Below are 26,423 nucleotides of genomic sequence, written 5' to 3' on the forward strand. Positions count from 1 at the left end.
AGGTATCAGAGAACAAATAGTCCAATCTTGCACTTGTTCTGAGGTGGAGGAAAACTAACACCATTGGCTAAGCCACCAGGCCAGCCTACCTCAGTGAAATAGGAGCACAAGTATGCTTATGTGTCAGCTTCATCTGCTCTTCGAGTGAACAATACCTGCTGTTGGTTTTGAAATGGGTGTTTCCTTAAAGTAAAGGTCTTAGCAAAGTGAACATTGTATGATTGATTTGTTTTCCCACATGTGCAGTGACTCATATGTTTCTTGGCTAAAGTATAACCTTCCCACATAGTTTTTAAAGGTCTCTGCTTTTAGCTGAATTTAACAAAGTTTCCATCTGTTTGGTTCGAAGAGCGGAGCCATTGGTTAGTCACCAGCGCTGAACTAGAGCCAAGTGTTAGCATGCCTCCAGCCTGGTTAGGAGTCCTCAAGCAAAATACTGAATCCCTACCGCAGTGGGGCTACCGTTGGCCTTCAGAGAGCTGCATGTATAAAGGAACATTTCTTCAGCACCAGTGCATTGTTGTCACATTTTTAACAATGGACTCATCTAGTTGTGTGGATTGTATACTTGTCTCACTATTGTCTCCGTCTTTGTGTCTCTATTCAGATCGAGCGAACAGCATCAGCACCTTGGACTCTCTGGACTTCGCCCGTTACTCAGATGACGGCAACCGAGAGTCGGATGAGCGGCTGGCAGGTGAGATGAACCGTACTGCCAGAGACCCGGCTTACCACGGGGACGTAAAATGAAAAAAATCAGGAGAATAGGCATTGACAGAACGGGAGGATGACGTAGAAACAAAGACGATAACAGCTGCATCACAGCCTGTATAATAGTGATGTCAGGCCAATCCAAGCCACCACAAAATTGAAATATGGATTCACTCTGATGTTGTCACAGTGGTCACTGCTGTATGTGAGCTGCTTTAATAGTGATGACAAAATAATGAGCATGTGTGTTTTAACACATTTGATGTCAGAGTCCACACTAAACACGAGTGTCGTCGTGTTTTTTTACGCAATCACGCTGTTTTTAGGGAGACTTAAGTTTAAAAAAAAAACGTAGATCTTTGTCAACATATCCCGCTTCCAACATGCTGTATGTTTCTCTCTTTAACTTGGTCGAGGTGTTCGTGCCTCTTCCCATCAGCTCTCACACTGTGGAGTCAGTCTGTGGTATTTTTGGTGCGGGACCTGTCTCAGAATAGTTTGGAATCACACCCCCTTCCCCCTGTGGCTCTGTCGTGACACACCATTAGATAGCTGTTGCCACATACATTAACAGTCGAGTCCGATGCCTCGTCACAAAGCGCTGGTTTTAAGAGCAGCTGCTTGGTTACGAGCAGCTTGTTGGTTTTCACTCGGATATTGTTGTGATGAGTATTTTTACACTGCTAACTACAGGAAAACCAACGGGTGAATACGCCTTTTAACATGAATGCAGACGGGTCAGTGCTGTCATGCAGGGATCATTGTATTACGTTAACTTAATTAATCTGACTCCTGTTTTCTATTTTATAATCGCCAACATGAAAACATTACTTTTTAGCCCTGCGCATTATGCCATAGTACAGGTGGTTAATAATACTAATAACAATGGTTAACATTATCCATTACCAGCTTTCTGTAGTCATCCACCCATTTGGTCAATAAGTGTTAGTCAATTAGTCCGGAAAAGCCCCAATCCATAACTGCAGAATGGAATTGCACACAAACTGTGTCATATTTTATTATTTATGTTTTCTTTCTTTGACATTAGATTGTTTTGTCCTACTGTACAGTGTCAGTACAGTATCAGTGCTAAGCATGACAATTAGAGTGTTTTCCTGTATTGTAAAATGTTTTTTGTTTTTTTTTACATGTCTATAATTTAATATACATGAAAAGATGATAATTTCTTTAAGAGTCTTCAGTTTAAACTGTGAACAGGGAACTAGTTTTGTTATGGTTTGGGGCTTTTAACAGTCTATAACAACATACTGACATGCGGTACATTAATGCATTGTAAGGGTACATTTAAAACCATGCAGCAGAGATATTGGTTCCATGCTCCCAACAACAAATTCTGCATCTTTCTAAAAATTACTATTACTCACCAAATTGGCGCCTTCCCCCCTTTCTCCTCCCTCTTCACCCACCTCATCCCCTGAAACTGTTCTTCTTGCCAAGATGCCTGCCCCCAGCTGTCTGACTCTGGGTTTTCTGGCTTTCTCCTGACGTTGATCAAACCCCAGTGACCAATACTGGACAAGTCACTCCATCCAGACTAGCTTTTTTTTTTTTTTTTTTTTTTAAACCTTCCCGTTATTCAGTTCTTGGTTTTCCATTTGTTGCGCTTGCATCCTGTGCACTCTTGATCTGCTGGACAGATTAGGGATGATGGAGTCAGAGTGGGTGAATTTGGTCATAAAAGTCCAACTAAAGTGTTGCTGGCATTTCTCTTTGCAAAAATATAATATAATATGAGCATTTTTGCCGGCTTTTTACACTTTGTTAACACCTGTTGAACCGCAATCCTGGACGTTGGGAGACAGATTTGGGGACATCAACAGGATCACATCAGATGGCAGATTTTCAGTGCACAGCTATGCAACATAGTTTTCCTGCTCCATCGCTTCTTACTTTTTGCGTGTGTTCTTTATCTAACGTGTCTTAAGAATATTGTGTGTTCTCTTTCTTTATTCAGTGTTAATTTAACCTTTTTAAATTTCAATGTACAAATCAACAATTCTTTCCAAATGTTTGCTGACTCTGATCGTATAAAACGTCAGAAACAGCTTGCTCATTTGATTATGAATATGTTGCTCTTTTTTTTATGTGTCTAAAACAGTAAAATACCATATTCTAAATGACATTTTGACTCTTGAGTTTTATACCTTTTTTAGATTGGGTTGTTCATAGTATGACGGCCTATTTTGGGCTTAGAAGAAGTAACAACCTGAGCGGTGGCTGTCCTTTTGAGTGACTTGAAACCAAATTATGAATTACTTGTTAGTAAGGTATTTGCCTGGAAAACATCCTTTGTCAGACAGCTCCTAGATTATCAAGGCTACGTTTAGGTAGCTTGAATAGATTTGTTCACCTCAGCTACAATTGAAGTAACTTTGGACTCCCATTTTTTGAAGTCGGTGACATCAGTGCTGTTAATGGGAGGCAAACGACGGCAGGAAATCCTACCATTGAGACGTGTCTCAATGCATTACACACACTTGTCAAACAGACCATCATCGAGCCGGCTTTACCATGATCCTCTGCTGCATGCGTTCCTTAGACCCATGATTTGCATGTACCCTTTTTTGTTGTTTTGTTTTATGACTCTTACAATCTTTCGTGTGGTTGTTTTGTTTTTCATGCCCATCTTTGTTTTATTTCTTTGTTCCCTGTCTTTGGTTGGATGCATTTCCTGTGTGTGTGTGTTGTCACTTCCTGTCCAGTGCTGGAGTTTGAGCTACGGAAAGCAAAGGAGACCATTCAGGCTCTGCGCGCCAACTTGACTCAGGCAGCAGGTGTGGCGTACTTTTAACTTCTTCTCCACCTGAACCCTCTTTTGTTACAGCTTTCACTCTTTTTTTTTTTTCTAAGAGAATTCCACTAGATGAATAACACTCAGCATCCTTTCAAACTCATCTAAAATCTTCTCAATTTCTCAGAGAGCGACGGTCCCTCTCAGGAGAGAAAAAACTTCAAGTCAAGTCCTGAAATTCAGGTGGGAAATCTTTAAGTGTTGAGAATTAAAAGATTTGTGAATTCTTTTCCTTTTTCAAATGTATCAAGATGTGTTCCTTTAAACCCTGTGATGATATTGCTGCTAGACTTTGAGTGAGTCATTTCACAGCTTCTCTTTCCTCTCTACCTCAGGAGCCTATACGCCCACTGGAGAAAAGAGCCTTAAACTTCCTTGTAAATGAATATTTATTAAAAAATGAATACAAACTCTCATCCATCACCTTCTCTGATGAAAATGATGATCAGGTAAAGATTTTTTCTGGCTGAATGACAAATATCTGAATGGAAAAAAAAATGTTTTTGTAGTCATTAATTTCTGACTGCTTCTTAATACAAAGTGTATGTATTCCTAAGGCGAAATAGGAGGTATCAGACTTGTGAGCTTCAGGGCACTGGTCTAAGAGCTGTGGTAGGGTCATGTGACCATAAATAAATTCAACAACTGGGATCAGCTGTCCTGTTCTGAGCCTGCATGAATTCCTGCTTTGTCTATAGATACACACCTGTCTGCCACAAATTGTTTATTCATTTGTTTTTTAAAATGTATTTGCAGGACTTTGAGTTGTGGGATGATGTCGGCCTCAACATCCCAAAACCCCCCGACCTGTTGCAGCTCTACAGGAACTGTGGTACCCCTCTCCCTTCTCCTCGGGACATGGCTGATGTGTCGGTAGGGGTGGAATTTGGCGATCTTCCAGGAAACTGCATTGCCCAAGATCCCCCCAAAAAGCTTGACCTCTCACATCAGGTTGGTGTGTATGTACATGTATGGGTTTAATTCAGGGATATACAGTTCTTCATGAGCTGAACCATCCATCCATCAATGTTGGATTTTGGCAATCAGTCAGGTATTTTCCTTTTGGCTGCATCAAGAGCTTTGTGATCACAAAATGGTTTGCTATTCCAAAGCAGAGATGGTTCACTCCATTATCATGGACACACAGCCCGTTTTGCTCTCTTTCTTTAACTGAAAATGTGCTTTTACACACTCTTAGAGAGACAGCGGCAGTTTCCCCTGAAGGTCAATTGCTCTGACTCGTTACAGCAACGTACTGGAGGCGGTCTACTGAGCTTGAATGATGATGATGATGATGATGATGAAAAACTTAATTGCCCCTTCTACATTCACATTGTCTTAGTAAAAGGCTGTGGAACTAATTGAAAAGTCATTTAAATAAAGTCTGAGATATTACCAATTTGTTTTGACTTATTGGAGAACACGGTCTTCAGCTGGTGTAATAAAGTGTCTGTCAAATCTTTTTGTCCCTCTATAGCAGCAGACAGAAGTTGTCCAAGAGTTGGAATACCAGATAAGCCTCCTCAACAATGAGAAGCAGAGCCTCGCTGAGCAGATCAAGAAACTGCAGAGGTGTGTGCCTGAGTGCATGCTTGTGCTAATAATGTGCTTATATAAAAGTGAATCCGTCAGAATGTAAAAATGGCTAAGGCACTGCCTAGAGTTGTGCTCTATGTCTTATTATGTTCACTGTTAGTATGCTATGGTGCTGACACAGCTTCACCTATTTATAACAGTCATATGCCATTACAAGAGAAACCTTTACCACAAGCATCCGTGAAAATCTGGATTTGTATTCAGCACTTCAGTGCACATTATCACCATAACTGTGACCAAAACCGGCCATGAGGTAGAGCCAGTATGGAAGTTTCCCATAAGCACTGCACAGAATTACAGAGGAAACTCTGTTCTGATACGTTAGTGGAGTCTATTTTCATTCCATGTGGAATAATTAAGATTCAGAAAGATTTGCTTTACCACAATCCGAAATTGTTGAGGCATTTTACATTACTGCTTCACCACTACTTTTGGATGGAGGACTTACGTCTTGTTGACTCACTTCTTCACTATCAAGAGTTATGTGGTGTTTTCTGACCGTGTCCTCTGATGTCTTCTTTCATCGAACCCCCACAGTGAGATTCAGACACTAAAGAGGACTGTCTCCTCCCCCCCTCCGGCCTCTCTGGACCTGGGCTCCCAGAATACATCTAAGCCCTCCTCCTCATCCACCACCATCAACACTTCCTCCACTGACCCTCTCTCTGTGGTATGTGGTCAATTTTAATATGTAATGGACAGACTTGTGTTAATAGTACCAGTGTCCTGGTATAAAAGAAGTGATATTTTCTTTTTTTCTTGATGTAGTTTGACAGAGGCCCTGACGTTTGACCCGTTCATTCCAACTTAATCTTGTTTTACCCTCAGCCTCCCACAGATAACGGCCAGTATCTGGACATCCGAGGGGTTTCAGAGCCTGAAACTAACCCGGACCCCTCCTCTACTCAGACCATTTCACAGCCTCGCCCACATTCCCTTCATGTGCTTAAGAGTCGGCCTCCTGTCCAGTTTGCTCAACCTAACAGGTGAGTCCTGAAAATTCTGTCTATACTTCTTTTGTAGACAGATATAATAGACACAATAAAAAACTTGCAATTCTTCTGTCCTTACAGATTTTTCAGGTGGTACTTGACAATAGACATGCAAATAATATTCAGTATACTCAGTACCTCTCAGTGTAACCACTAGATGGAGGTAGTTATCAGCCTATGCGGCCACAATGGACAATTACGCCGTCACTTACTGGCGGTTGGCTTCCCTCTTTAGTGAAAATGTAACTTACTTCATTTTCTCAGCGCACAAAGCAGCCCTGGTGGGAATTGAACTTTTGACTTTTGGTCACGTACAAACATTTCTTACCACTATGCCACCCATGCTGTAGTATATTTAGTGCACTGACATCTAGTGAATCAACCGGTGAATGGAGTACTGTGTTTTCTATATACATTCATATTCTCTTATATTTCCCTTTTTATCAGATAATAAGAAAATACAGTTAGCCATCATCTGCTATTGAACAGTGCTACTGTAACAAGTCAATAGCTAAGAACGCCTTTATGTTTAAAGCTCCCTCTGATTGGAATAGTCTACCTTTAAATATTCGATCCATAGCAAAATGCGCGGTCTACTTATTATAAGATCATTTGAGCATATCCATAATGACATCTCTATTATGTCTTGTGGCTTCCTTACTTAATGCTATCACTGACAGTAATGCTTTTCTTTAACCTTTGAAAGAATTATGCATTTTGCTATTTTAGTTTTTTGTTAAGTGTTTTATCTAATTGTGCTTGTATTGTATAATTGTCATTGAGGATCCCCTTGAAAATGAGATGCTACATCTCAAGGGGTTATTCCTAATAAAGAGTGTCCACACTAATGTCTTGTAGCCGAACTCCATCTATCTCCAGATTTGTTTTTTTTATTCCACTTAAATACACATCAGTGACATGGGAGAGTGGCTCCACTGAGCTCTCTGGCAGGATGGCCCCGTCCTCAATCATTCCGCGGTCAGGCCAACCTCCATAGCTCTCGTGGAGTACAGATCCAGTGGTGCCGACTGTACTGACTTTTTTTTGCTCTTTATGTTTGTGGCGTCGCAGAAAGTTATCCCCGGCCTTCCTGCAAGCCCTGCTGTCCTTCTGCAGAATGTGCTCCGACAGCCGCCTGGGAGCAGAGGTCAGCACATTTTCATGTAGAAGAGTTTTATTATGACCACGTACAGTACAGTACATAACACCCCTCTCATTTCCAGGTGTCTCGTATAGCAGACAGTGAGGAGAGTGTGATGTTAATGCTGGGCCGCTGCCTCCCTCACATCGTCCCTAATGTCCTTCTTGCTAAACGAGAGGTAACCCCACTTCTGCCGCTGCTCCTCTCCTCCTCCTCCTCCCCCTTCATTGTTGTCATCACCACAGGCTTCTGCACAATCCAATAGATACACAGCAGCAGGGCTAAGCAAGGTGAAAATGTAGGGGAAGATGTAGAGAGGACAGTCATCTTCAGCTTGTAAAAATTCACATCCAAACTATGTCTTCGTAGATGAGCAGTAAATCAATTCTTAACTTTCATCATGTTTATCCCCATTCAGCTAAGGGAGTTATTTTTCTGCTGGTGAGTCACCCATTTTACCATCTGCTATTGTGAGAAAAATGTAGTTCATTTTGCTTTGAAATAACACCACCCTCTCCTTGGTTTGTGCCACAAGGCATTCCCAAAATCCAACTAACATCCAATGCAGTGTTTCACACCATGAAGAGGCTTCCAGTGTTCTTGGCAGTGGTCTAGAAAGCTGGTTTCTTTATGATGGTCATACTGAAGTATCACATCTTATGTGCTAATGCTGCACATAGCATCTTTCTCATTGTTATCCCCAGATGTGACCGTCTCTTCTTCCAGCTGTATGAATACAGAGCTCAATCAGACATTTGCAGTGCCAATCATAGACTTTCATAACCTGCAAATACCCAGCTGACCTGTGTCTATCTATTGATTGGGAATTTCACCTTCTTTTATGATGGCGTTTGTTTTCACCAGTGTCATCATTTCCCTTCTGCTGTATTTGTCCCCCACTCATGTTTGCTGTCCTTTAGCCTTCACTGGTTTTATTTTCACTCTTCTCTTTTCGTCTCACTCATTCTCTCACTCTCATGCATGCCTCTCTTCTAGAGAATGGTTGCACATCTTTGCCAGGTGAGTCTTTCACGCACTCATCTGCATGGTTGTCACATGACCTGTAGACCTAAAACATGTAACTTATGCCCTGCTCCTGTTGGCTACAACTGCTGCCATAATTCTATTCTATTTTTATTTATTAGCACTGTAGTGCTGGCATTTCTGTAAAGTGCCGGTGACTGTCGTTATGCACTCTTGCATTGTGTTAAAAAGAAATATGAAAATGTATTTCTACCCAAAATGATGTGCAAAGACGGCTTAAGGTATGCAGTTTTAGCCAAACAGTGGGTGGGTCATGTGCTGTATGTCTCTTAACCCCAGTGTGTCTTTACTTCTTTTCTTATTGGTTCCCTGATTTATCTGCTGTGGCGTTTGAGATTCTGGAGTGATTTTAATTAATCTTGTAGCACTTTTTAAAAAGTAGCTTAATACTACATATTCTTATGGCTAAATAAAACCAAAGAAAAGTCTTTTTTTTTTTGTCCTTGCCATGAGGTGTGCAGGGCTTCCTGGTAACTAAATGTAAGAGATTTTCAAATGGATTAGGCATTTGCAAACTCCCTCCAAGCTGTGATGCAGACACCTGCACAGGTGTTCTGTCCAAACAGAAGTGCTTGCATGCAATTTGTGTCTGTGTGTGTGTGTGTGTGTGTGTGTGTGTGTGTGTGTGTGTGTGTGTACAAATACTATGTGCTTGAATTTTGCACACAGTGTATTGAAATTTGATAAGACACAAAATGGAGTGTTTTAAAAGAGGTAAGTCTGGTTGGAGTAGTTCCCAGTCGGGCTGCTTTGCATAACATCATGCTTTTGTTGCTTTAGTCAAACTCTGACAGTTAAGAAGAACTTAATCTCTTTGCAAAATCAGGATAAACAAACTGGGGGAGAGGATGAGAAAGATTAACACACAGAACATTTAAGCCTCTGGGTCTGGGTGGTGTGGACTTTGTTCTATATCCGTTAGATTCACCGACCAAGACATTGAGTACACACACACACACACACACACACACACACACACACACACACACACACACACACACACACACACAGCTGCTCACACTTCCATCTTGTAACTTGAGGCTTTCTTACCACCACAAGCCTGGAGAGGAGGCACACCTTCAGTTGTCTGAATGTGACACCCACTTAAGAACAAAAGGTGTTTGACTTGAAACAGTGGAATGATGCATTAAAACTCTGCCTGCCATCTGGCTGTAACATCAGTCACTGTAAATCATTAAACGTTATGTTTTTCTTCAATATACTGTGTTGTACTGAAGCTTGTGCTTGTATTTTCCTTTTGTTATGATGGAAAAGGCTTGATTTGAGGTAATTTGTTACAGCATTTTTTTTCTTATCCAATTTAATATACAGTAAAGGATGTGTCCAGTGGTATCACTATGACAATCCTGTAAGGAATGACTTCCTTTTTCTACTGGCCAGATTAACTGTGATGTTTAACGAACTACTGGAAAGACGAGGAACATTGACAGTTTTATCAGGGCCGTTACGAGGATAAAGATTAGGAGTTAAGTTATAACTCAAATGACAGACCTTGTTTACATTGTGCTGTGTGTTTGTACTCTGATTATGCAGTAGAAAGTCAGAATGGATAAAAAAAACTAAAAGAAAACCAACTGAAAAGAATAGGCACCTGGAGGACAGAAGACTATGTAGGAGGTCACAAATATAATAACGGCCACAACCCGCACAAACATCAGCCATGCTTGATTTGCATACAATAATGCATCAACAATCGCTCACGACTGCAGCTTGATTTTGTGAATGTTGCGGCACCGAACACAAGTCATGTAATCGTGAAGCATGCATACACGGTACACCAATTGTGTCACCGAAAGGTACAGGCCGTCCTGCTTTTGGCTTTAAGACTTCACAACATTGAGCATGATTTTTTCTGTCGAGCAGTGATTGTAAGGCACAGTGATACAGCATGTGTATGGACATTTACAAAGAGATGGTTATTATCACTGTATCTGGAAATCTCCTGTGTTTTTATTTTCTATTGATATTAATGTCAGGTCTTTATTTGATTATTTCAATGTGAGACAGTTACAAAGAAATGACATTTAAAAAAAAAAAAAAAAAAAGATTTGTTAAGATTTAGAATGTGGAAATCAACAAAACATTTGGATGCGACACATAGTGGTCCTTGGACTGGAATGTGCAGTTGCTCTGCTTTTTTGGAGTAAAGCATCAGGCCCCCTGGCCTCATGGTCCTGGCGTCGTGCTGTCCTCTCTACCTGCCCACAATGTTTATCCAGAGCTGGTCAGATGTTTAACCTCTTGAAGGAGTCTTCACATCAGTAACACAGGAGTTCACACAGAAATAGAACAGGATCAGCGTGGGTTTTCAGATGTGTGCTGAATTCCTTTATTTGTTTTATCAGGCCAGTGCTGTTAAGTCTTCAAAAAGATGTATGGTATTTTCAGAGGCCAGGGCCGAGTATTATTGAATTTGACAGTTAAATTTCCCTAAATAGAGTTCATTTGCTGGTTGTTGATGCTTGAACTGATTTCACCCATATTGAACTCGTCATGTAACCACTTAAAGTGACCCTCTGATACTTAAATGTCATATTTTTACTTTTTAAAAGATAGCCAACATGGCACGGACTTCCTTGGGCTGGTCCACTATTTAGTGAGTGACTCATCACAGCCTGTCTTTAAGTGTCTCTGTCAGGTCCATATGCCGGTCCAGCGTTGGGGTTTTACTTGTTCTTCCAGCACTTGGCAGGAAACTATGATATCTTCTTGGGGAAAAAAAAATGAAAGTTTGTTTAAAAAAAAAACAACAACATATTTTTAACTCTGTTTGCACTCTCTAATTTGGGTGTGTGTGGCTGGAATGCAGGGCTGACCACAGTTTGGCCATGGAGGCCCTGTATCAAGGGCAGCTGAGCTCTCTCCCCTCTGGCAGGAAGGTCCATAAACTTTATCTGAACTCTGCCATAGAACTGTGTTGTAGTAGAGGAACTCGTGCAATATGTATAGACCTTTTCATTGCTATTTGGTTTCTAGGCTACAGCTTTGGTCCAAGATGACTTCCTGTCAGCTACTGCATTAACAAACATTTGTTAACTAGTATGTAAAGTTATCTAGGTCTATATGTGTGTCTGTCTAAATGCAGCTGTGTCTGGATGTGTGCATGCACGATTTAAGTTTCTCTAATTGTATGTACGTGACTCCAAAGCCCAAATGAGTCAAGGTATAACACCAACAAGGTACTGAAGGTAAGCATGTTTTCACTGGTGTTGACGGACTCCTGTTGGTTTCAAAGGTGCCCCCCTGTGTTTCTCCCTGTGACTTTGCCCTATTCTCTCCTCTTTTTTGAGAAACACCTTCTTACCCTTTCCTACTTCCCGTCCTCCAAACACTTCCAGGCCTGCTTGACTGCTGCCGACAATCCCTTCCCCTTTGTGTTTCAACCGCGCCCTCCTATTGTAATGCAATCTAAACTGATGCCACTTCTCTCTCTGTGTCTTTCTCATCGCTTCTCCTTCAGGAGTTGATCCCGCTCATCTTATGTACCGCCTGCCTTCACCCGGAGTCGAAAGAGAGGGACCAGCTCCTCCACATCCTCTTCAACCTAATCAAGAGACCAGATGATGAGCAGAGGTGTGTACCTTTGTGTTTTCTAGACAGAGCAATATGCGTATTAGTTTATTATGGTGGATGATCGACCTCTTACCAAGATACCATTGATTATCCCCTTTAGTGAGACGCTAAATGACTGTATCCTGTTGTTGTGTTTCCAAAGACAAATGATCTTGACGGGGTGTGTTGCGTTTGCGAGGCACGTGGGTCCCACGCGTGTCGAGGCTGAACTACTTCCTCAGTGCTGGGAACAGGTACAGGACACACACTGCAGGTGGTCTTTGTTATTGAATATGCTGTCACTGATTTTCTGCAATGGTGAAACAAGAAGCGCTTCACCTTCACTTGCTCCAAAATGAAAACCAGTACTTGCTCAACCTCTGAGTTGACATACTCTGTTAACATTTCATCTTTAGTTTCTTATGTTTTTTTGTATTGTCTCTTATGACACTTAAGTTACACTTCATGAGGGATGTTCCTCTCTTCTATTTTAGTTAGATTTGATAAAAAGGAAAATATTTGCTCGAAGCTTTTAATGCAAAAGAAAATGTCATTGTGCAATTTATTGGAAACAATTCTCAGTTGTGTCTTGTATTTAGTGAGCATACCATTCATTGTTGTTGTTTTTGCACATTTTGACTCAAAAAATCCCCATCATTACCTCCATGGTGTCCCTGACTTATATGTGATAGCAGTCTTGTTTTCATTGCCACCTGTGTCACCTCATGCAACACATGTATGGGAACAACAGCTGCCAGAAGTTTGGAGTCTGAGAATTTGCCCAGAGAGACCAATAGTGGTTTCCACAGGGTCAGCATGTTGATGATATTCAAGTTGTTTCCATTCCACCGTGGCTGCCCTCCAGTCTACTTCTTTCCTCTTTTCAACTTCTGTTCCTGTATTTCTTTTAAAGCTGTTTCCTCTAAATCTTGCTCTCTTCTTCTGCAGATTAACCACAAATATCCAGAGAGGAGATTGTTGGTGGCAGAGTCCTGTGGAGCCTTAGCACCTTACCTGCCAGTAAGAAAATATTGTGCTCACAGAATTTATTCATTTTTACAGGTATATAGGTGAATACAATATAAATGAACTCTCTGTCGGCCTTGCTTTCCGTCTCTACAGAAGGAGATCCGTAGCTCCTTGGTGTTGTCCATGTTGCAGCAGATGCTCGCTGAGGATAAGGCTGACATGGTCAGAGAGGCTGTGGTCAAGAGTCTGGGTATCATCATGGGTTACATAGATGATGCCGACAAGTACTCCCAGGTAGGTGTGTTATGAGAGGAAAGTGTGTCAGAACTTAATATAAAGTGTTCTTCTTTCTTTTTCTGATAAAACTGTGTTTTAACAATAATGTAAATAAAAGTAAAATAGTGAAACAGCCTTAGGGGTTCATTTAGCTGTTTCTGTTCATGTCTGTGGGTAAATCCTTATGCACATCAATGTGTGTGTCTTCCAGGGTTTTGAGCTGATGCTGCTGTCACTTGGGGACCCATCAGAGCGGGTGGTCAGTGCAGTCCACCAGGTCTTCATTCCTGCCTTTGCTGCCTGGACCACAGAGCTGGGCACCCTGCAAACTGCCCTCATCCCTTCGCTGTTGGCACGTATAGAGAAACTACTTATGGTAAGTGCCTGTGTGCATGTCACTTCATAGATGGGCTTAAAATATGAGAGCCTTTCTCACCACCTCCTGAGTTTGTTGAGCCAAAGACACACAAATGATTCACACAACACGGTTTGTTCAAGACATGTAATGTGCAGTAGACTAGAGGAAAAGAAAATCTACAATTGCATTACAGTTGTGTTGATGGTACAATGCATGTATCTGTGCAGACGCCTCATTTCCAAGCTCCATATATGTGCACCACACGAACAATAAATTGCACTTTTCTCTTCTATACCTCCCTCTTTCTGTAGCAAGGAGAACATGGTCTGGATGAACACAAGCTACACGTGTTCCTGTCGGCCCTGCAGTCTCTCATCCCGCCTCTGTTTGCTGTGGTGCTGCAGAACGCACCCTTCACCAGCAGAGCCAAACTCAACGGAGACATAGCTGCAATAGAGGGTAGGAAAACTACACGCACACACACACACACACACAGGTCAGATGTAGAAGTAGTAATTCTCAAAGCAGTTCATTTCCATTTTGTTCCTGTGCCTTTGGTCTTGTAGTGACCCGGTTCCCAAGGCCAGCTTCTCCCCTCCAGGACGTGGCAACCATCATCGGCAGCAGAGAGATGCTGAGTGCCCTGCTGCTGCTCTACGACTACCAGCTGGAGCATGAAGGAACCACTGGCTGGGACAGCCTGCTCTGGGTGGTCAACCAACTGTGAGAAATGCAACCACACACACACACACACACACACACACACAAACAAACCAAAGGCATATATGTATACAGGCAGCTTTGTACATGGTATCACCAAAGCAGACACAAACAGTCACGCACACTGATTTCCATTTGTCTGCTGTCTCCAGCCTTCCGCAGCTCATAGAGATCGTTGGTCGCATCAATGTGGCGTCATCAACCTGCGTACATGAGTTCTCTCGCTTCTTCTGGAGGCTCTGTCGCACCTTCGGCAAGATTTTTACCAACACTAAGGTAAAACCAGGTGACTCGTCAAAATGTAACATTCTCCTGACTGCACAAAAGACTGCTACCACAACACTGTTTTATAAAGTTTTGGGTTTTTCTCTGAACTCCATGTGAGGTAATGAGAACTGCACTACTATAAAATAGTGCTTACAAGTAAATGTGAATTCTGTTTATGAATGTAGTGATGACATTTTGTTTCCTCATTCCCTCTTCAGGTGAAACCACAGTTCCAAGAGATCCTCCGACTATCTGAAGAGAATGTTGGTGAGTGCAGATTAAACCTACACAAACACACAGATGTTTCTTTGTTGTAAGATTTTCTCAGCTCTCTCAAGAGAATGTTGGTAGGTGGAGTTCAGGCGTCGACACTGTTGATGTAAACAAGCTATTTGGAGTCAGTTATGGGTGTTCCCCTCTTTCTTTTCTTTTTTTTTTTTAATTCCGGACATGTTTCTGTAGTTATAAGAGGTGCTTGGTCTCAGTTGGCTTCCAAGTGATTTAGCTTTGGTATTGTGGCCATTTATGTGTTTTGTACTGGGTCCCAGCCTGTGTTAGGGTTAGGGTTCATTCAATGTTAGGTCATTGTGACCTTACATTGCAACTGTTCTTTTCAGTAGTTTTTTTTGAAAACCAAAACAATATAATGCATGCTGTCGACACATTGTTACATATACAGTCATGTTACCAAATGCCTAGCACAATGGAATAGACTGTACCGCACCTCATCATGTCCTGTCATAATGAAATGTGCGTTGGTGTATTTTTTATTTCTCTGATTAATTGGGCAAAAACAGATGATGAATAGCTGTAATAGAGAATGAGTAAAGTGTGAGTGTCAAACTCGATCCACAATTGTGTACACAGGGAAATGTCCATCTCTGGGATCTTTTTCCTATTTCAATCTAGTTTTATTCCTCTTGTCAGATACTTCACCCGGGAACGATATTCTCACCAAAGCCACGGTCCCCATCTATGCCACTGGAGTGCTGACTTGTTATAACCAGGTAAGCAAATAGCAGACCACAGCCCAATAGTAGAAGTTGATTTATTGTAAGAGTCATGCAGTACCTTGTGGTGCTTAAATCAGTCAACAGTCAAGAAGTCAATGATCTTCTTGTATATTCAGTTGACATGTGGAGTATTTTTTGCCCCTATACAAAATCCACTCATCATGCCGCCATATGTTTTTTGTTTAGATTTTAGGTTCACAAACGATGCAGCACTTGCAAAACACTGTGAACAACACATTCTCTATTTTGATTTACCTTTCACCACTTCAACGAGACAAATTCAGAATAGCCCATTTCAACTTCTGTTGAAAGTGTCAACTGATCTTCGCTCTCCCAAAATACTCTTCCCGATCTGTAAAATTTTGCACACGTGTACATATTAAAATGTAGATGTTAATATTTTTGTTGCCTACCTGATGTAACTGATAAACATTGTATAATTTCTGTAAAGGACGAGGATCGCAAGTTGTTAGTGGGTTTCCTGGAGGATGTTATGACAACCCTGTCTCTGTCCCATGCACCTCTCGACAGCCTGAAGGCCTCCTTTGTAGAGCTGGGGTGAGACACACACACACACACACACACACACACACACACACACACACACACACACACGTAAATCCCTACATTACCATTACATCACAATTTTATTTTAAGGTCCCCTTTATAATATAATAATACCACACACATATGTGTATGACATCATCACAAACAAACGATGCTGACCCTCGTAAAAGTTGGTTAATTCTAGTGGCTGATATGTTAACTATGTCAGCAAAGCAAGTTTCAAAAAGAAAATTGATTTCATGAAAACTATCACAGACGATTTTACACAATGCTGGTTAAAATAGTAACATGCTAGAGTACTGTAACTGCTCTTCAAATCTGAATCGATGGAGAAAGAAACATGATTTCATTCCAAACTTTCACAGTGGTTCAGGTAATGAAAATTACGTCACCTCAGCAGATTTACTAAGTTGCATTTTTATTTATTTTGCTCTTTTTTCTTTCTTTTCATAATGCCAAAAACCTCTTGCATCGACACACTTTCTTCTGTATAGTCTAAGTACTTTGCAGTGCAGTTGTTGAGTGTGTGTACGAAAACTATCTCGCAGTCTGATAGTCAGTTGATGGTTGACAGCTGCCACAATATTACCCAGTATTTATCTTATGCTCTCTTTTCAGTGCCAACCCAGTGTACCATGAATTGCTGCTCACTGTTCTGTGGTATGGGGTAGTCCATACCTCTGCACTGGTCCGGTGTACTGCAGCACGGATGTTTGAGGTACAACACGCGCACACATAATCACACATGTTTGGATTTTTGACCAGATATTGATAACAACAATTAACAATTTGTTTTCGTTTTTAGCAAGACATATGAACAAATGCTAACTCTACTACAAAGCTTATACCAGTAGATTAAAACATGGCTGCACAATTATGGTTAAAATGGTCATTCAGATTAATGTGTTGCCTGTATGTAATTATTCTGTTAAAGCTTCTTTTTGTTCTATTATAATATACAATACATTTTAAATTAAATCATAATGCTGTATTATTAAGCTAAAATTGCAGTAATAAACACATTTTGCAGTCTTACTATATTCATGCTTACCTAATTGCTGTACATGTGCTAGCTCTGCTTGCTATTGCTGCTGTTTAACATGCATTTAATATTTAGCTACTCCGTCCGTTATGAGTGTTCATGAATAAAGACTTCTGTGGCTTAAACGCGCCCTGGTTCCATCTGTATACCTAGACCCTCCTAGAGTTAACAGACCTGTCGCTGTGCACTGGTCTCACTACGGACTACAAAAATATCTGCTGCATGTCAGAGAACGGCTGAAGTCAGCAACCTGAACGTATAGTCCAAAGAGCTCACGGTCTCTTCCTTTTCAATGTTGTTGGAAAGAATCATTTAATCAGAAATGACTTCTTCCCTATTTCAGGTCTTATTGAAATATAATACTTCTATGTTTTAAGGAAGACGACTGTTTGTTTTTGCCAAGGCAAAAGTCGTGGCCTAAACAACCAGAACAAATCACTTTTCCCAGTCCTTTGAGATCTGTGCACTCTTTAGGTTTAAATATTGAAATGAGGATCTAGGTATAGCAGTAGATCCAGGCCTATGTTGATCTAAACTTGGGGGAGGAGGTGGTAGGCTGTATTCATGTCCCGTCCCCGTCCCCGTCCCCCCCTGTTTTGTGAGGTACTTGCCCTTTCCCAACACACCCCACTGTCACCATTCCATAGTGACTAGCTGTCCACCATTGCCGAAACTGTGGGTTGATATTTGGACCTCTACCACAGATCCCAGATCAGATTTGTTTACTTCCAACTGTTTTATCAATTTGAACTGAATTGAATAATAATCTGACCTGGAGTCTGTGAAAAGAGCCCACAGCTTTATGCTCACCATACTGTAAAAGTATTTGTGCAGTTTAGTTATGTTGGCTTTGCCATTCCTTCTGCATACATGCGTGTGCGTGTGTGTGTGTGTGTGTGTGTGTGTGTGTATACACACACTTGCTTGATATATGCAGTCCCGTTCCGTGCCTTGCAGCTATGGTTCTTGTCATTGTATATCACTTTCTTCCTATCTTTTTGTGTTTCTTTTCCTTTTTCCCTCCCCTTTTCTGTTTTGCTTCTTTCTTTTTTTTTTCTTTTTTTTTTCTTTTTTTTTTTCCTCTCTATCTATTGGCGGTGTTGCTCGCTCTTGTCCCAATGCCCCGCCCACCTCTGTGACATCACGGCTGGCTCTGTCCAACCCGATCAGCTGCTGGTGAAGGGGGTGAATGAGACGCTGGTAGCTCAGAGAGTGGTGCCGGCTCTCATCACACTGTCCTCCGATCCTGAAATGTAAGTGGAACAACAACAACAACAACAATAAACCGCGCCGTGTCTCTCCCCCCTTCTCTTTGCCGCCTGAGAACTACCACACTGAAACAAGTCTGTACCTGGCAGGACCAAATCCAGCACATAAACAATTTCTCCAGACACTTCTGATGTCATATTTGATATACATTTTACAATTTCAGACTCCTCTTGTCTCCATTGTAATACTCCTTTTCAATGGCAGAGTTGTCAGTTGTTGTGTGGAGTTTCTCCTGTGTTGGTTAAGGCTGGGCCATGTGGGGTGGTTCTGTTTACACTAACACTCTGCATGTGCGCATCATCAATCTGCAACAGTAACCCACGCCAGCTCTCATCACGTCATCAGTCTGCAACACCAACCAGTCTAGATGTGTGAGTGCACATTGTCTGCATGCGGCAATAGCACAGTTCCAGCATGCTCATCTGTAACCCCCCCCCGCCCCCCCATCTTCCCCCCCACCCTACTCCGTTTAGCAGGGCCCCTCCTCCTGACCGATCTGTCAGCAACTGGTTGGTTAACTTCGCCCCGTCTTTCGCAGTTTTATCCTGTCACTCTATTTTCCTCTCTCTCTCTCTCTCTCTCTCGCTCTCTCTATCTTCAATATCATCCCCTTCTGTCTTTACATCTTTCCGTCACCTCTCTCCTCCCACCCTCTATCTTTCCCTCCCTCCTTCTGTCTCCTCCCACCCTGCCTCTCCCTCTCTCTCATCATGCTGTGTGGTGGGTTTGCAGTTGGTTCTCCGAGGCATGAGCGAAGCATTAGTAGATCGCCGTGCGGCTCCGGCCCTTATAACTCTGTGCAGTGGGCCTGAATTGTGAGTCAATCGACACAAGAAAACCTCTCTGTAAACTTTCTTATTTTGTGGGCTGCATCCTTACAGTGTGAAGCAGTGTCCTGCTAGAAATGTGTCTCGCTGAGCTTGAATGGGCAGTAAAAAAAAAAAGCCCTTGTGACCATAAGACAACAAAACCCTTTAGTACATCTTAAGTACACCAGTGATTCTTTAACCACCACCACATTCAGTGGAAGAGGATGTTAGAGCCTGAAGTAAATTGTCTCTCTTCCCGTATCCCGTCTTCAGTGATCCACTGAGCTGGAGCCACACTGATTGGCTGAACATTTTAAGTTAGATGAGTACTTAAATCTTCCAATCTTTACAAATGTGTCCTTTTCATTGCTGTGTAAACATGCCATGCCTGGACAGTTATTCAAAGATTAGCTCTCTTACAAGCAAAAGAACATTTTCTGGGCTGCCGGTGTGCATCCGGCTTACATGTTTGTGATTAGACAAGATGATGAAATTAGTGGCGACACTGTTGGAATGCAGCCCTTCTCCTCTCATTATTCTCTGTATTGAAATGCACATGCTAGTGGGTGCACTCTTGACCCAACTTGTAGATTCAACTTATATTTATTTTGAAATCATTTTTGCCATAAAATCTTTCTCATATCTTCTGAGTCCAAGATGGCTCAAGTGTATCTCTTTCCAGCTCCCGCTGACAGTGGTATGATTATCTAACATCACCCTAACAGCACCCCATTAATCTTGCTTATCACAGTCCATTATAATCATTGAGTATTTTCCAATATTATTATTATGCATTATTGTGTTTTTTCATATTTTTTATGACTGTGTTGGGAATTGAATGATGCCCTAAAAACAGTAGCTGTGACCCCTTTATCTTTGGGATTGTTTTTATATTTTAGCAGTTGGCGTAAGAATGATGTGATGAATATTTTCCTGATAGATTTAATCTAGTGTTCAATTTAGATATGGGTCAAATATTATAAGCAACGTTTAGCAAGTTTCATGTTCCAGAGGAAATCAATACTAGGAAGGTTTTTAAACGTATAGAAAGAAAATAACTGATCTTAATAGATCAATGATCATCGTTGAAACTGCCCAGTCAGATGTAAATTTACTAGATTTACAGCTTTTAGCTGTTAAACTGGCAATCCACTACGTGAGCAACCACCTCAGTCACCACTGCGGTTACTAGCTAGCTACTCGTGGTCATTACTACGTAATCATTGTAGTTGGATAAACCTAAAACATGTGTAAACCAAGGTAATGACTCTTCTTTGTGGTGTAAGAATAAATGCCAACTGGGCACTCGATGGGCCGTTGTAATGACAAATATGTAGAGAAACATAATTCCAGTATATTTGACTCAGTTAGTAGCATTATTTGGAAAATTACAAAATAGCCACAGGGAACCTGATTGGTGCCTCCCTACCAATGACATGGCCTGAGGCCATCTGAGGTTAAAACCCAATGAGCTGATGATTCAAAAAATATTTTATGAATGTGCAAACTATTTGCACTTAATATTTGACTCCTACTAAAAAGCACATTGATAAATTAGAGGATACCTAAAATAGTGATACAGTGACTGTGAATGGTCAAACCATTGTCTTGCTCTCCTGCTGCTTTTAGCTCAGTGAGGATATCTACTATACCTGCCTTTGGTACCATCATGGAGACCGTCACACAAAAAGAGGTAGGAAACTAACTGCACACTTTCTAATGTGCTGACTATGAATTCAATTGAATAAGAATAATTGCACACATTTGTATAAAGCATGTTTAAACATAGTTTCTGTGCATGTGTGTAGCTGCTGGAGCGTGTAAAAATGCAGCTGGCATCATTCCTGGAAGACCCTCAGTACCAAGATCAGCACTCTTTGCACATGGAGATCATCAGGACATTTGGACGAGTTGGACCTAATGCAGAGCCGCGCTTTAGAGATGAGTGTATGTAAAAGACACAAATACATACAAAAGCGAACAATGTCCAATTTATTCATTTTGCTTCTGTGTGCACTAACTTTATGTCTGTAAATGTCTCTAGTCGTGTTGCCACATCTTCACAAGCTGGCGCTGGCTAACAACAGCCAGACGGTGGAGAGCAAGAGGATCGACATTGCCACCCAGCTGTTTGAGGCGTACAGCGCCCTCTCCTGCTGCTGTATCCTTCCAGAGGCCATGCTAGATGGTCTGTGTAAGCTAGGCCATATACTGGTCAGCTTGGATTTACTTTTATTTATACTCCTAATAACAGCTACATGCTGCACTTAAAAGCGTAACAGCCGGATAACTTGTGAAACTTAAGGGGACAAATGTGCAAATTCAGTTCACGTTTTCCAAAAGGTCAGCTCACTGTGCTCTGTACGTATTTCCAAACGATTTACTAGAAGTCTGTGTCAAGGTTGGCTTGTGTTCAGGGTTAGCTATCGTAACAGTGAGTCATTGGGAAGGCCGTTAGAATAAACGGCCAAATGCTAGCTGCGCTGGTTAGATGTGCTCCTGGATGTGCCGGCCTAACTGTGTGGTAAGTATCAGCTGTGCGGTTCACTGTGTGTGTTGGCAGGGTCTGCCTGTCATTTGGCAGGAGGAGAAAGGGAAAATAAGCTGCCTCCATTTCGGGGCTGGAGTAATTACAGGGTTGGTTAAGCAAAGGAAAGGATGAGAGTGGGAGAAAGAACGTGAGATGAGGGAAGGGCTGAGCATCAACTCCAATTGTTAGTAACAGTTCCCAGGATAGGACTCACGGTTACTTTACCTCTGCTCTGTCTCTCTCACCTTTCTCTTCTGGGATTGTTTCCTCTCTTCCTCTTTTTTTTCCTCTCTCTACTCTACTCAACCACACCCTATACACACACACACACACACACACACACACACACACACACACACACACACACACAGACACACACAGACAGAGTGCAGCTGGTCTGAGGTTCATTCCTGTGGATCTTTGTCAGGCTGTTATTGTGCAGTGCAGTAGTGTCCACGAAGTATAGCCCTAAACCTCAGAGGGTTTACCTCCCACTGCACTTCTTTCTTGTGTAATCAGTGTGACAACTCTGAAATTGTACATTCCCATCTCTAAAAATATAAATGTGTTCACGCTGTGTGCCATATAGCTAAACTGGCAATGACAGGTGGCATAACGCATACAATCCTGGACAAAGTAGTGTTGTGCTTAAATCTTAGCTCTGTGTCGGCATAATGTGGTATAGCAATGCATATATTTATAATCAAAGGAAAACATTTTTTAAAGGTGCTTTTATTCTCTTGACATTTTGAATAATCCTAAGTAAACTTAATACATCTGGTAATACCTGTAAGCACTATCCAATAGTATTTGTAACCTTCTTGGCTTTGAAAACACCACCTTTTTAAATGTCTATACATGTAGTGAGAAAAACAAGAAAGTCTGGATCGGTAAGGTTTAGGTTTTGCTGTCCATTTTTTTTTTTTTTTTTTTTTTTTTTTCATTCTTTCATTTCCAGATTACTCAATTTTAAAGTGAACACCCACATTTGTGAAACCTGCATGGGAGCCCAGATAGTGAAAAGTTAGCAATGTGTTTTCTACTGTATGAATAGTAATGCACTCATTCATGGTGCTGCCAGGTGCTTTGGATCATTCCAGTCCTTAACTTCCTGTGCAGTCATCTCTGAGGAGGTGATGGTCAACCACTTCCTGCCGGGCCTCAGGTGTCTCCGCGCCGACATGGAGCAGCTCTCTCCTGAGCACGAGGTCAGGAGGCGCGCCTGAGGGTGGGGGGGGGTTCATACACATATTCAGACACTGACTCTTACTCTCACAATGCACACGTGTATTTTGTATCTCGTCCGCTTACTCACCCACTGATGGACTAGAGAGTCTCCTTCTTTCTATGTGTTTTTCTCAGAATATCTCACATAACGTTGGTGAAGACAGACAGTCTGACTCTTCACCTCTTTCTCAGACACACTCACACACACACACACACACACACACACACACAACACATTTTTATTTGTGTCTCAGAATCTCTAGCGTACCATTTCATGTGAGCCTTTTCCCGAGGTGACTAATGATCAGCTGCTTTTTTTTTTTCCTCTGTACACATCCGCTCCGTCTGTCAGGTCTGCGTACCGAATTCCAAGGCAGGAATTATTTTCCAAAATGGAACTTCCATGCATTAAAAAAAAAGAGAAAGACTATTCACCACCTGTATTGTACCACTCCAGTGGTTAAAAGCGTGCTGTTTTGTATAGATGTTTTGTATAGATGGCATTGCAAAAATGACATCTTTGATGAAGATGAAGTCTTGTTTCATGACAAAGACCTCTTTGTAAAAGTACGATTTCATCTGTCTCTGTCGTATCCTCCACAGGTTATTCTGAGTTCTATGATCAAAGAGTGTGAAATCAAGGTGGAAAACAGAGGAATGGCTGACGCACAAGGGTGAGGACCGACAAACAGTCCCATTCACACTATCACTTCTTCGGAAATTATTTGCAAAACATTGGATTTTATTGCATGAGAGGCAGCGACAGCAACAAGTGATGGCTTTAAAGTGGTAATTAAAAGGAATTTGGAGGGGAAAGAAGTAGTCCTACTGTGAGGGGAGGGGTCACTTAATAGTGTTGGAGCAGGCCTGTATTACTGGTTTGGTCCCCAGGGGAGAGGAGAACATTTAAGAGTGTTGAACCACACTCATTATGTGGGTATCTTCACACACACACACACACAGAGAGAGAGAGAGAGAGAGAGAGAGAGAGAGAGAGAGAGAGAGAGAGAGAGAGGAGAGAGAGAGAGAGAGAGAGAGAGAGAGAGAGAGAGAGAGAGAGAGAGAGAGAGAGAGAGAGAGAGAGAGAGAGAGAGAGAGAGAGAGAGAGAGAGAGCAGAAAAGTACAAGGAGTTGTTTGGGTAAAGCTAAGAGAGCTGGGAAACTGGACAAACTGTGGGTGTCTTTTTAAATGATGTTTCCCCCATCTTCTTAACATGTGTTCAGGGCTCATTAAGAAGAGCAGTGTGCATATATGGATGAAAGAATTGTGTATATGTCCGCTTGTCTATGTGCACATATGCACAGTTTTGGGTGTGTTCCCATAAAACCAGAGAGATTTTTGTTCCTCTTTCATTTTGCTCTTACAAGTCTTTCTTCGACTCCTAATGCCATAATTGATCATTTGGTTTCTTCAGCTTGTGTCTTTTAAGTAGTTTTAAACTTGTCCCACTCCCCATTTACTTCCTGGTATGAAATATTCTGGAATTCCTGATATTTTGTGGCTGTCACAGCTCAGTGAGCATTCTGTCGAAAAATACTTTTTGAAGTGGCGTCACATAACAGTGGTGAAATACTCCACTTTACTACATTTCACATGCTTATGCACATTTCTTCCGAAAGGTATATGAAATTCCTATAATTTCCTATAAATACTGTATGTAGAACAAGTAAAGTGACAACAGTAAACTAACAGTTTGCAGGCCATTTTGAAAGTTGTTCTCATCTAGAAGTTATTGTTCACCAGTCAACGGACTCCCTAAATTCATCTACTTTAGTTTGGTGTTGGTGTTAAGATATGGTGTTTGCCAAGCTGCTGCATTGCTCAACAGAAGGGCAGAGTGTTGTAACTGCTCAATTAGATCAGTCTGAATCCCAGATAACTCAAAAGGGGAACTTATGGAGCCGTTAGACTGTAAAAATCAGGAGGGGCTGTATTGGCAAACAGCATTTCCCGTTGAAAAGTAAAGGTTGTTCAGTCCATATTGTGACGGCCTGAGGGTTGGCCCTATCTTGTCCGAGCTTGTCACGACCTATGTTAATAAAGCAGAGCTAACTTTGTTGCTTCATCATGGCCAAATTCAACCTGTACGCCCTTTTTTCCCCCCCATAGCTCCATGTCCATCGCCTCCAGTTTGGTGGGTGAAGATGCCAAGACCAAGTTCCTCAGCAAGATGGGTCAGCTCACCACCTCTGGCGCCATGCTGGCAAACGTCTTCCAGAGAAAGAAGTGATCAATGACTGATCGACAACTGCAACTAACTGACAATCCCCTGCTGTCTTTTGGAGCATTTCATTCTACTGGAAAAAGCATTGGTTCAGCTTAAAGTAGAACATAACCCATTTGTAGAGTTTATTCAGTTTCAAGATATGAAGGTTTGCTGTAAGTTCTGTTGATTTAAAATCTCCAGCGCAGCAGGACTCCATGCTCTTTTAAGGTGAAAAGCAATGTTCTTTGCAGTGAAAGCTGAGGTTTTCCCCTCGTTCTCCTCTCCTTAATCCTCAGTCATGACAAAAGCATTGTCGATGACAAGGGATTTGCTTTTATGAATCAGTGTTGTCAACATTGTCATTTCAGAAAGAGGGGGGAGAGAGGAAGACACTGAACAGTGTTGGGATGCACCCAAAGTGATGACAAAGGACTTGTTTCTCGGGCGTTTCTGGACTTAATAGTCTCACAGAATTTAATTTGATTTCAGTGCAGCACTTCTTGTATCAGAAGAGCTTCGCTCGTCGTCATTAGGAAACAAAACTCTGAGCACCGCCTGCTGGATTTCATGTAGAATTTCAAACCCCATCTTGGAGCAGAGAGTTGTACGGTAGATGCATTAACATGCATTTATGATAGAATAATTGTACTAAAAGACAACAAAATGGCTCTGTTAAGAATGTCTTGTACAGTGTATCTGTACGGCTCTCAGAAGTATTGCATACTTGAAGCTATGAAAAAAATGTCTTGCCTTTGTTTCTTCAAAGTCTGTCACTGGTTTTTGTTTTGACAGCTTGTATTTTATAACTTATTTATGTCTTAATGAAAAAGAAAAAAAAACTACTACAACTTCCAAAGAAATTTGCACTTCACTTTCCTATTTTCTATTTTGTTCTTTGATATTGTCTATATATAATTTGTTTTAATTCAGTCTTATACATGATGAACATTATCACTACTGTTAATGGATTTCTTTTTTGTTTAATCCGTTTTGGCAATGTGAAGTCGAAGAGATCACTGCTCATAGTTATTCCCTCTGTCCGGTGCATCTTGTCTCTGTGTTGCAGTCTCTCAGATAATTGTACTTTTTTTTTTTTTTTTTTTCTAAAGTGGGTATTTGGTTCTATTTTTGTTGTTCTTTTTCAATATGCTCTACGAGAAATGATAAATAACTGTATCATACACTGAACTGGAGAGGATGGTACTCATTATGTATATTTGAAATCGGTGTCATGGTGTAATAAAAGATGGAGATCAGTTGTGTACTTAAATATACCTCTGGAGGCTTCACTGAATGTCTG

General features: G+C 41.4%; 1 protein-coding gene across 9 annotated transcripts in view; it reads left to right on the forward strand.

Moving 5' to 3' along the window:
- The window catches only part of relch (RAB11 binding and LisH domain, coiled-coil and HEAT repeat containing), a 30,141-nt gene extending 3,718 nt beyond the window's left edge, over nt 1–26,423 (forward strand). Inside the window, exons 2-31 of one of the 9 annotated variants that reach the window (XM_068709741.1) lie at nt 608–697; nt 3,435–3,506; nt 3,651–3,706; nt 3,859–3,972; nt 4,280–4,474; nt 5,001–5,095; nt 5,657–5,789; nt 5,948–6,105; nt 7,183–7,258; nt 7,335–7,430; nt 8,249–8,272; nt 11,778–11,890; nt 12,033–12,123; nt 12,818–12,889; nt 12,992–13,132; nt 13,326–13,490; nt 13,784–13,931; nt 14,039–14,195; nt 14,345–14,468; nt 14,678–14,726; nt 15,387–15,466; nt 15,924–16,030; nt 16,658–16,757; nt 18,252–18,334; nt 20,789–20,852; nt 20,968–21,106; nt 21,204–21,320; nt 22,809–22,897; nt 23,520–23,590; nt 25,027–26,423. In XM_068709741.1, the coding sequence (XP_068565842.1) occupies nt 608–697; nt 3,435–3,506; nt 3,651–3,706; nt 3,859–3,972; nt 4,280–4,474; nt 5,001–5,095; nt 5,657–5,789; nt 5,948–6,105; nt 7,183–7,258; nt 7,335–7,430; nt 8,249–8,272; nt 11,778–11,890; nt 12,033–12,123; nt 12,818–12,889; nt 12,992–13,132; nt 13,326–13,490; nt 13,784–13,931; nt 14,039–14,195; nt 14,345–14,468; nt 14,678–14,726; nt 15,387–15,466; nt 15,924–16,030; nt 16,658–16,757; nt 18,252–18,334; nt 20,789–20,852; nt 20,968–21,106; nt 21,204–21,320; nt 22,809–22,897; nt 23,520–23,590; nt 25,027–25,147 (3,140 nt within the window). In that variant the 3' untranslated portion in view covers nt 25,148–26,423. Of the gene's footprint in view, nt 1–607; nt 698–3,434; nt 3,507–3,650; nt 3,707–3,858; nt 3,973–4,279; nt 4,475–5,000; nt 5,096–5,656; nt 5,790–5,947; nt 6,106–7,182; nt 7,259–7,334; nt 7,431–8,248; nt 8,273–11,777; nt 11,891–12,032; nt 12,124–12,817; nt 12,890–12,991; nt 13,133–13,325; nt 13,491–13,783; nt 13,932–14,038; nt 14,196–14,344; nt 14,469–14,677; nt 14,727–15,386; nt 15,467–15,923; nt 16,031–16,657; nt 16,758–18,251; nt 19,166–20,788; nt 20,853–20,967; nt 21,107–21,203; nt 21,321–22,808; nt 22,898–23,519; nt 23,591–25,026 lie in introns of those variants that run through there. The other 8 variants (XM_068709742.1, XM_068709743.1, XM_068709745.1 and 5 more) reach the window with 8 other exon arrangements.

This window comes from Cebidichthys violaceus, unplaced genomic scaffold (assembly GCF_023349555.1).
Source record: "Cebidichthys violaceus isolate CVI_PGR_0920_01 unplaced genomic scaffold, fCebVio1.0.p SCAF_15, whole genome shotgun sequence".
Lineage (NCBI taxonomy): Eukaryota > Metazoa > Chordata > Actinopteri > Perciformes > Stichaeidae > Cebidichthys > Cebidichthys violaceus.